The sequence below is a fragment of the Solea senegalensis genome, linkage group LG13, assembly GCF_019176455.1.
Source record: "Solea senegalensis isolate Sse05_10M linkage group LG13, IFAPA_SoseM_1, whole genome shotgun sequence".
Classification (NCBI taxonomy): domain Eukaryota; kingdom Metazoa; phylum Chordata; class Actinopteri; order Pleuronectiformes; family Soleidae; genus Solea; species Solea senegalensis.
In genome coordinates, this window is record NC_058033.1 from 15,383,943 (window position 1) to 15,394,403 (window position 10,461).

The following is a 10,461-nucleotide window of genomic DNA, read 5'->3' on the forward strand; positions in this document are numbered from 1 at the left end:
ACGTCCACACGAGGCAGCAGTAGTCCAACTGTGTCCCCATGAGCTAAAAAGTGAAGATTTTCTTTATGGACTTTGGTGCAGGATAGTGAGCAGGTAACAAACTCCAGTTTCCAGTCAGAATAGGGTGTTTAACAGTGAGATAAAGCAGCAGACATAGACTTTCACTGGTATAGATTTAATTTGTTTAATTTTGTTGTTGAGTGGAACAGGAAGAACATTTCTGTTAAAAATCGACACATGGTTGAAGACAAATTTATTGCTATAACTATACAGTGTATACAGAGTGATAAGTAACTGTGGAGATAAGGAACACATGATGATCAATACAAATAGAAAATTTGTGTAGCCAGTTTTTGAAACGTATCTTATCTGTTTTGTATTTGTCCTTCGAGATATTATCAACAATATCAGTTCAGTTGACTACAGCAGTCAAATGACTGATTTTATGTTTTTATTTACACCACTCCCAAATGAAGATGTACAGGTGGTATTGATATTTTTACTTGTAGCACAGTTTGATCCTCCAAGCACGATCCACAGTTTTTCGTCATTTTTGAAGTTTCATGATTTAAACCTCTCCTTTGAAGGCCATAGAATATTAGTTAGTGGATTCACAGCTTTGACACACAGCAGTGTATCATGAGGATCTGTCCGTACACAAGGAAAACGAGGGGAACGATACATGGAAAACCTCAGTGTAATGACTTTACACTAAACTACTGAACCATTGTTCCCCTTCACTGCCTCCGACTAGACCACATTGCTCCATAGTCCAAACATATGTCAGGTTTCATTAAGTATGATTGTATGAGGGTGGTAAGTAAACTGAAGTCTGTGAATTTTTTCATTTTTAGCTTGCAGTGACACAAGGGCTGCAAACAGGTTGGATTATGACTGATAACACTCAAAGTGCCCCAAAGGTTTCAGCAGTTTGCCAGGATAACACTTCCTGTCCCCGCCTACCCATGCACTGCTGCTGTATAGACACTCGTGCTCCCATAGTAATCTGATAGTATTGCTTGACAAAGTGCTTTTTCAGATGGAGAACTCAGTCAGGCTTGTTCACAGCACACATGGGGACATGCAAAGCAAACACTGCGCTTATTCAGGGTTAATTATTCATACAACCACTGAAGAAAATTGTAACTATCCCTTTAAAAAGGCCTTTATTGCTACCCAGCTTTAATATGTTGTCATATAATACGCTATAACATTATATAATAATATAATATTTCACTTTTTTATAAAAATAGTATATCTGTTACGAGTGGTATTCAATGCAACCGGGAATGGGAGAATAACATTGCAGTGTGTTAGCCTTCACTTTGACAGAGAGTATACACAGTTGGAGTTATTACGCGTATCATTTAAAGAGACCATCGGCTTTATCAAAAGGTAGCTGATAGTTTGAGAGGACTTTTTTTTTCTTTCCAAAGGTAGAGAAGGTATTATACACATCCAGTTCTCCAGTGGGTGTCAGCTTCAGTGTGCTGGAGCCAGACGTGGTGCCGGGAATGTAGACATTGTGCTGGTAGTCGGGTGCGTCACAATGAGGCTGCGTCAACTTAGGAGTCCACGAGCAGTTAGAGGCTGTTTCCTCCTCAAGAGAAATCTTGCAGTCTGTAAATATGTGCATAAATTACAGTTTTTTTTTTTTTTATCAGATGATTATTTATGCTAAAACCTCATATTTGCATACAGTATCACTGATCTGAATGTGTGTGTGTGGGGGTCTTGCAGGAGTTTGAGTAATCCTCATGTTGATGCATTTAAAACAAATCCTATCTTTGTTTGGTTTGCCATTTTATATTCCAGACTAAATCTAAAACACGGGCACACAGAGCACCCCTCCTCCTCCTGCTCCTCACACACCTCTTTCATGTAAAAAAAGAAACAAACAATGAGCCATGATGACCACTGCCTACCTTTCATGTGGTTCCCCCAGGTCCAGTACTGTGGTGCCACCGGGCAGGAAAAACCATCAGCTTGGTATATTTGTTGATGAGAAACAGCGCCCTCCATATTTGCTGAACTATTCCTGTAAACAGATAAGGAAGCAATGGATGTCTTCCATGGATGCTTGTGCATATATAGGGGGATGGGAATCGGTATAGAATTATGTCTTTGAAATGACTAACCACTTCATACGTTCATAAATGTTGAAAAATGACCGTGTTGGAATAATATCGATATCGGTCGAGTTTTTTGATATCGGTATTGGTATCGAACTCAAAAAAGTGATATTGGGACATCCCTAACATACAGTATGTGTTAATTGGCTTAAAATGTGTATTCACCTCTTGTATGCTGAGTTGTATTGGTTCTTGGTCCATGTCCAGTCCTTGTTTGAATACTTAAGCTGCAACAGAGGAAAGAAGAAAAAAAAAAGATATCAGTACAAAAAGAAGAGCTTTTCATGTATGGACGTATAGTGAAAGAACTACAGGCATTAAAAAATTCAGACAAGGAAAAAAGAAAGTCTATTTTAAATGACATGTTTTTTTTCTTTAACACCAATGACAACAGTTTGTCAATTTAAAAAAAAAAAGAAAAAGATCTGCAAATACAGCTGCGGCAGAGTTATAATAATGCTTAAACTCACTGATTAACAATGTGCTTCTTAATCACAGTGTCTCACACAACCTGACACGTTCTGCTATAATCTAATCATAATGTGTTTGTATAGAAAAACTACATAAGCCTTTTTCATTCATCCTCAAACCTGCTTTAAATAAAAACACAACACTATATTCCTTTTAAAGGGAGAGTTTATGTTATTTTGAAGTGAGGATGTTTGAGTTAACGCTGAGCTGTGTGCACTCCTGGCCCCTTGTGTCTACATCCTTGCCAACTGGGACGCAAGGGAAAATGTAGTTTAGTGTGTAAAATTTAGATATAAGTCATTTTATTTGGCAAGACAAAATAATTATATAAAAAAGTTTTTGTATTTATGTAGCACTCAAAGCTGCTTTACTCGGCATGTAGACTAGAAGAGCCAGGAATCGAACCCACAACCTTCCAGCTGAAAAACGACACTCATTACCACCAAGTATTTTTTCATTAACAGAGGTCAGGTCAGAGGTCAGGTCAGCTCTACAGAGGTGGCCCTTTTAGATCACCATGTTTGGACAAACTAAACATGTTTTGAGTTTTGATGCCACACGCTTGGAACGGCGACTTAACTTATAGAAGTCTATGATATCTCATAAGCATGTTTTTTGGTAGCGTTCTGAGTGGAAACTGGTGTCTGTGACATATTAACTCTCCCACACCAAAGTCCATGAAGAAAATCAGCAATTCAACATCTCGGCACACAAGAGTTGATGATCCATTTCTGCCTCCATTAGTCATTTCAAATGTGTTATTCAGTGACTTTGGTATTTGAAATCCTTTGTTCATCTTTCCACAAACTACACAAACCTAAAAGACGAGGCAGTTTTAAACCAGCAGCTCCTGTAGCTTAAAACGTCGGTTTAATGAATGGACATTGGAATGGGAGAGTAAGGCAGTGACAGAATATGTATTTTATCACGCAGAAACACCTTTTTATGCTAGTGTCATTCAACATGACACACTGCCATTATCTGCCCACGCTGCAAGGAAATGTGGGGTATTACATGTGATAATAGAAAATACTTAATCATAAGCCTTTTCCCCACTTTATCCTAAAGAAAACTATGCTGTAGTCATGTCACGATATGTGGAATTACTAATATTAACCCTCATACATTCAATTATGACAAAGGTTACACACTGGAGCTTTAAGTGTGTAATAATAGTCCTGAGTTTGAAGATCATTGATTATATACTGTACGGTATGTGGTCAGGGTTAGTTACCTGGCTTGGTGTCGCTGCTCTGTTGTTGCTCAGCTCATTGCGGTCCACTGCGCTCCAACCAGAGGTCAGATAGTCTGTGCTCTTGGCGATGTTCTGCCGCACTGACATGACCGGACTGCACGGCTTCAGGAACATGAAGTCACTCTTGGACGACTCCGGCGTGAGACACATTTTATAGCAATACACCTGCGGCAGCGCGCCATTGCTGTTCGTCTCCGCGCAGCCACACGCGCCTGTGGACACCCGCGCATTTAGGTTCGTCTTTTTGAAAACCTCTGTAGTGGAGGAGGTTTGGGAGGCAGAGCAGCAGCAGCAGCAGCAGCAGAGGGAGGAGGGCACGCTGGACTCCCTGTTGGACGGTCTGTCCTTCACCCTCCGCACTGACACCAGGACAATGATAGCCACCAGGAATGTGAAGGAGATTGCGCTCAGAGACACGATTAAGTAGAGGCTGAAGTTGGAGCTGTGATGTGCGGGGCTCAGTGACAGCTCATCCAAATCTGGCGTTGAATCTGGCAGGCTGTCAACTACTGACAGAGTGATGGAAACCGTGGTAGACAGCGCTGGCTGACCATTGTCCTTCACCAGAATGACTAGTCCGTGCCTCGCGGCGTCTTTGTCCGTCAGCGGCCGCATCGTCCTGACTTCGCCTGTATACAAAGCGATGCTGAACAAGCTCGGCTCTGTCGCTTGGAGCATTTGGTAGAAAATGTGCGCGTTTTGACCCGCGTCTGCGTCCACTGCGCTGATCTTGGTGACAAGGTACCCGGGGTCAGCAGACCTGGGCACTGGTGCTACTCCCGTGTCCTTCTGCTGAGTGTTTGCCACTATCACAGGTGCGTTGTCGTTTTGGTCCAAAACACAGATATCCACAGACATGTTGCTGCTCAGTGGAGGAAACCCTGCGTCTTGCGCCAGAACTGTGATTTGAACATGTTTGATTTGCTCATGGTCAAAGGATCGCAGCGCGTAAATGTTCCCGCTGTCCGAGTTCACGGACACATATGTGGACACTGGCATCCCCAGAATATCCCCATATTCCAGTATTGAATATGAGATGTATGCGTTTTGGCCAATGTCTGGATCCAGCGCCGTCACGGAGCAGATGGATGCGCCTGGCGCGTTATTCTCAGCCAAATACACAGTGTATGAAGGCTGTTTGAAGTGCGGCGCGTTATCGTTCACATCAGACACCTGGACTAGAATGGTTTTCCGGGTGAAGAGAGGTGGAGAGCCCATATCGCGGGCGGTGACTGTGATGTTATACTCTGCCACTGTCTCTCTATCCAGAAAATCACAAGTCACAAGAGTGTAGTAGTTTTTAAAGGAGGAGTGGAGCTGGAATGGAATCTGGTGCGGGATCTCACAGTCCACATTTCCGTTTTCACCGGAGTCCTTGTCCATCACGCTGATCACGGCTATCACGGTTCCCGGGGGCGCGTCCTCCTGCACAGGTGTGGACACTGAGGTCAAGATCACCTCGGGGAGGTTGTCATTTTGATCCAAGACATTCACGAGCACTTTGCAGTGCACCGCAACAGCGGATGGCCCTTTATCTTTAGCCTGCACATAAATCTCATGCATCCGGGCCTTTTCATAATCAATCACCCCTTTGACTTTGATTTCTCCCGTGCGCGAGTCCACGCTGAAGAGCTGGCGCACTTTGATGGGCGCGTGGCCACTGAACGAGTAAGTGATATCAGCATTGGGACCCTCGTCTAAATCGGTCGCGTTGAGTTTGATGACAACTGTGCCCTTGGGTGCGTTTTCAGCCAGTCTCACTCTGTAAAAGGACTGATCAAACACGGGCGCGTTATCGTTTGCGTCCAAGACGGTAATATCGATTTGCGCAGTGCCGGATCTCTCCGACGCGCCTCCATCCACCGCTGTTAGAATCATCTGATGTGTGCTCTGCTGCTCTCTGTCCAGCGGGCTTTGGAGGACCAGTTCCGCAAATTTGCTACCATCACTGCGCGTCTGAATGTCCAAAATGAAATGCTCATTTACACTCAGCAAATAGGTGCGCAACGAGTTGGAGCCGACATCCAAGTCCTGTGCGCTCTCGAGTGGGAATCGAGATCCAGGCGCAGCGGATTCCGATATGTCCAGATTAAATTCGGTCCACGGGAAATTTGGACAGTTGTCATTAACATCCAGAATGTCCACCTCCACTCTGTAAAGCTCCAGTGGATTTTCGATCACCACTTGTAAGTGAAAAGAACAGGACAAACTCTGCTCACACAGTTCTTCTCTGTCGATGATTTCATTGACAAACAACACTCCATTTTCTAAATTCACCTCCACGTATTGCTTACTGGTACCGGAGACGATCCGGAATCTGCGCGCAGAGAGTTTGTCCAAATCCAAGCCCAAGTCCTCCGCGATGTTGCCAACAAAAGCTCCATGTTCCAGCTCCTCTGGGATAGAGTAGCGAATCTGTGCACGCGCCGCATCCAAGAAGCAAGAAAACAACACAAAACAGTACACCACGCGACAGTTTCCACACTGTCTTTTACCTGCTCCACGCGTGTACATTTGTAGGCTGAAGGCGTCTAATGGTTAAAGCAGAACTGCGCAAAATGGAGCCTGGAAAAAAACAACTTCACTGGAACAGAGACTATCTGAGAGAAAAGAGAGGAGAGAGGGAGAGATGCGCTCTGGCTATGAGCCCTGGATCTGTGTTTAGTGTGTGCGCGCGTGTGTGTGTGCGCGCGCGTATGTGTTATTGGCCCTAACAACATCTGCTCAGATTACCTTTCTACAAACCCGATCAGATTCATGTCACATAACAGCAGGTCAAACATCACTGATGCGGTTTATTTCTACACCAGTGTTTCATCTCCTTAAACCAATGACCCACAGTAACTCATGCAGAGTTACTTCCTCACGCACTAGTAATTCAAAATGGATTATGATTTCCTCCTTATTGAACTGTTGTTATGATTGTATTTTATTTTGTTTCTTGTAACATGAACCTGCCTCAGGTTATAATCTGGCATATTCACGTTCTAATGTTTATTGATTCTCATGGAGAGAAAGTAGAAATTTCACACACAATCTTATTGAAAGACAAATAATAATATGATTTTCTCTTTTGAGGCTTGCTGTAAAACATGTTTCCCATTGATGTGGTGACGCAGAATGGGATTTTTATTGTAAGCGGGAAAATAAAGCTTCAAACCTCATAGTGTAATACTTAATGTGGATATAGTGCTTTATAATGAAGACCATTTTGATTGTTTAGATGCAGATTTTGTGCTGTGCTGATCTGATTGAATCTTTAGAGTTCGATGATGTTTAGTCATGTCAGGAAGGAATAGCCTGTAATATTCTTTCCTGCACCTTAGGGTCACCTGAGCGAGTTGCTGGAGGTGCTCATGGTCAGAATGTTGTTCATTCTCTATTTCCATCCCCAAAAACTGCCGCTAAGGTAGCATCGGCTTCTCCAGGGGTCCACACACAAAAGAAACTCTCTTTAAAAGAGACAAATGTAAAATATACTGTCCAAAAGAAAATATTTTTTTTCAAACAAATTGATCAAAGGAGATGTTGGATCTTCTAAATGTTATAGTTACAAGGTGCAGACCTTCAAATTAGATGGACACTGAGTGTCTCCACATTTTAGAGCATAGTAAGGACAACGTACTTGTTTTCTTTTTGCGACATGAATCCTTATAATCCCGGCCTTGTATCACACGTCTGTACAGAGAGTTTCTTTTCCTCCACCTCCACCAAGGTTGACACAATAACATAATTTAAACAGGAGAAATGCTCATCTGTGGTTATTTCTTAGATAGGCAACGCCAGACCAATACAGGAAGTCACTATGGAGACTTACACTATCAGTCTCTAACGTTCAAAGACTCTTAATGTCTGTTTTTATCAATAAATACATGGATGTTGCTCTTAAATACTGTGTTAAATAAGACGTAAGACGTCCCCTGTAGTATTGAACAGTTTCTGTGAAAACTGCTTTAATGAATTAATGAAATAGACAGTTTTAAGGTTAAAGAAACAATTCATTTCTATTGAGTTATAAGCAAATTAAGTATGACTGCTTTGGTCCATCTAGTAGGTACATCATTGTGGGTATAATTTGAGTGTTAAAAGTGGTTATCTATGCTATTTCATTGTATTTCAGTGGATATATTTGTTTACCATCCTCCTCACATGCTCTTTACCCGTTTGCTCTGGTTGAAACACTGAAAACACAATCTGTCTGTGGGAAAGAAACTGCAGCAGATGGTGAGGTTTTCCACGGGCTCATGCTCTTTTTAATTAATGGGATGGAGATTAGGGAGGCATTATCCCTGGATCATTAGTGGAACAGAAGAATTAAGACATTTTGTGAGGAATAATCCCAAGGCTATTCATGCGAATACACATGTGGTTTTCTCTCACTGGTCATACTGACCTGCTTTTCACGGCCTAAGTGCATGGCATCACTTGCACACTGCACAAGCTGAGTAGCTGTGATAAACTCGCACACACATTACTGTGCGCCCCTCCCCCACAAGCAGGCAAGCCAAGCCTTTGCACCACATTTTGTAAGTAAAATAAAAACACTCATTTAATTCAAATAACTACCATAAACTTTCAAGATTATTATTATTACTATTAGTGCTGAAATATGTTTTTTTTTCCGATGTGGAGTCGTTTGTTTTAAATGTGGTGCATGTGTGAAGGAATTGTTGTGTTGGCACAGTCATTATCAAAGCTTTTACATCACATAACTGTTTCCACCACATTTAGGGATCAAAAATAGAAAAGAGATTATATCATATCCGTCGTTCTTCCTCACTCCACGAGTCTCGCCAAAGAGCAAGAGTAGAACGTCAATCCCTTTTGTCTTTAACTACCTCCCACTTTAAAACTGCAGGATTAGGTTAGCCTATATCCTGCAGCTTTTAACACTTAAGCCGTTTTGGTTGGACACAGTCACATTCCTTTCCAGATGGTAAAAATGACTGTCATGGGCTGAGTGCATTTAGATGTTCCGCGCCGCATGTCAAAGAGCCAAAGAGTCATTAACTGCTTCTGTCACACAGGAAAACACAACTGTTGTCTTATTTGTGCTGCCACATTCTGAACAAAACATTTTTTTTGTTGCATAAAAGTAATAAGAATGTGACTCATGTTGGAGACAAAAAGGGAAAAAAAAAAACTACAAAATCTTAGATATAAACAGATGTCTGTTTGCTGCTTTTTCTCCCCGATATACAGTACGATCTTTTGAGTGGAAATGGAAGTAAACCTCTCACTCCTCACCAAATTCCACAGAGAAAATCAATAATCTTAGTCATGAATCCACTACTCCCTCCATCAGTCAGCTCACAGGTGTTTTTCTGTGACTTTGGTATTTGAAGAATTTTATTCAGAGTTACCAAAGAGACTCAATTGTACCCGACAAGGCAGCAGTAGACCAGCAGATCATACGAATATAAAAAAAGATGCAAAGAGCCAGTCGTAAAAAAGGCAACCTTAAAAAAGATAATGCAAGCCTTTATGACATGCGGTGAATACTGAAACAAAACGTTCCCACAGTAGCAGTGAGGTTAAGCTTGAGATAGTGAATGTAACAGTGAATGACCTACAAACCAGAACATGCCGTCCATTGTCATTTTATCTGCCAAACATCATTCAAACAAACACTTTATTTCTCTCTTCTCTGTGTTTCATGTACATAGAGAAGACCAGGTCTCGTTTCTGATGCTCTGATGATGCATCAGCGCAGGGATGATGACGAGGTGTCTAAGCTCTGAACTTCTGAGGCCTCTCTCTGATGACCTTTAAACACTCGTCCCTGTAAGGTGTAGTGTGTGACACACTAGGAAACACAAAAAAAAACCTTCAGATCAAACCCTGTGCACAATCAACTTCTTCCTTTCCATTCCTGTATGTGCTTATTTAGAAATTCTCCTTTTTTTTTTCACTGAGAACATCTTGTTTATGATAGAAATGGGGAGACGGGAACTGCCTGAAAATTTACCGACGTAATCCTAAAGCCCGTGCTCATCGTCGTTGAAAATATTTTGGTTTCATCCTTGACATAAAACACCGATTGCGTCGCTGCTGTGATAGTTTTATGTGCCGCCATACTCGTCTCCCTGCCTCCTGTAAATCCAGCAGCACACGAGGTCACATCACCTGCATTATTTAACTATAGGCCCGGCGTGTATTTCTTCTTTTCTTTGAGTACTTGACATAAATGTCACCAGAGAGAGGGACAGGTGAGCGCAGAGTTGTTATTGGAGCAGTCACCTGGAAACCTCCTGTCACCAACGGTTGGCACAGAGATCCTCAGGAATCATCCACGCTAAATTCTTGTCAGGGGAAAGTGACGAGCAGTGGGAAACTTTTCACCTGTTCTCACACCGAGAGAAAACTTTGTTGCGTTACGAAGAGGGGAGCTTGTGATTTTCATTTTTAGATGTCATTTTTGGCTTAAAGATATAATATGTAACTTTTTTTGCATTAAAATAGGCACCACCATATTTCATAGAGAGGGCAATATATTGATGTACGGTCGTATTGTAAGGTGACGCTCTCTTTGAATACCATTACTTTACACCACACAGTGTTGTTGATGGCAATGAAGGCATTCTATTCTATTCATTCTCTATT

General features: G+C 42.0%; 1 protein-coding gene across 1 annotated transcript; it reads right to left on the reverse strand.

The window, feature by feature from the left end:
- Positions 1-236: 236 nt before the first annotated feature.
- LOC122780227 (protocadherin beta-15-like) lies at positions 237-6,457 on the reverse strand. The gene is made up of 4 exons (XM_044043088.1): positions 3,838-6,457; positions 2,298-2,359; positions 1,926-2,038; positions 237-1,620 (listed from the first exon to the last, which is right to left on the reverse strand). Exons 1-4 carry the CDS (start codon positions 6,370-6,372, stop codon positions 1,364-1,366), a joined length of 2,967 nt encoding a protein of 988 aa, XP_043899023.1. The 5' UTR covers positions 6,373-6,457; the 3' UTR covers positions 237-1,363.
- Between the last annotated feature and the right edge of the window lie 4,004 nt (positions 6,458-10,461).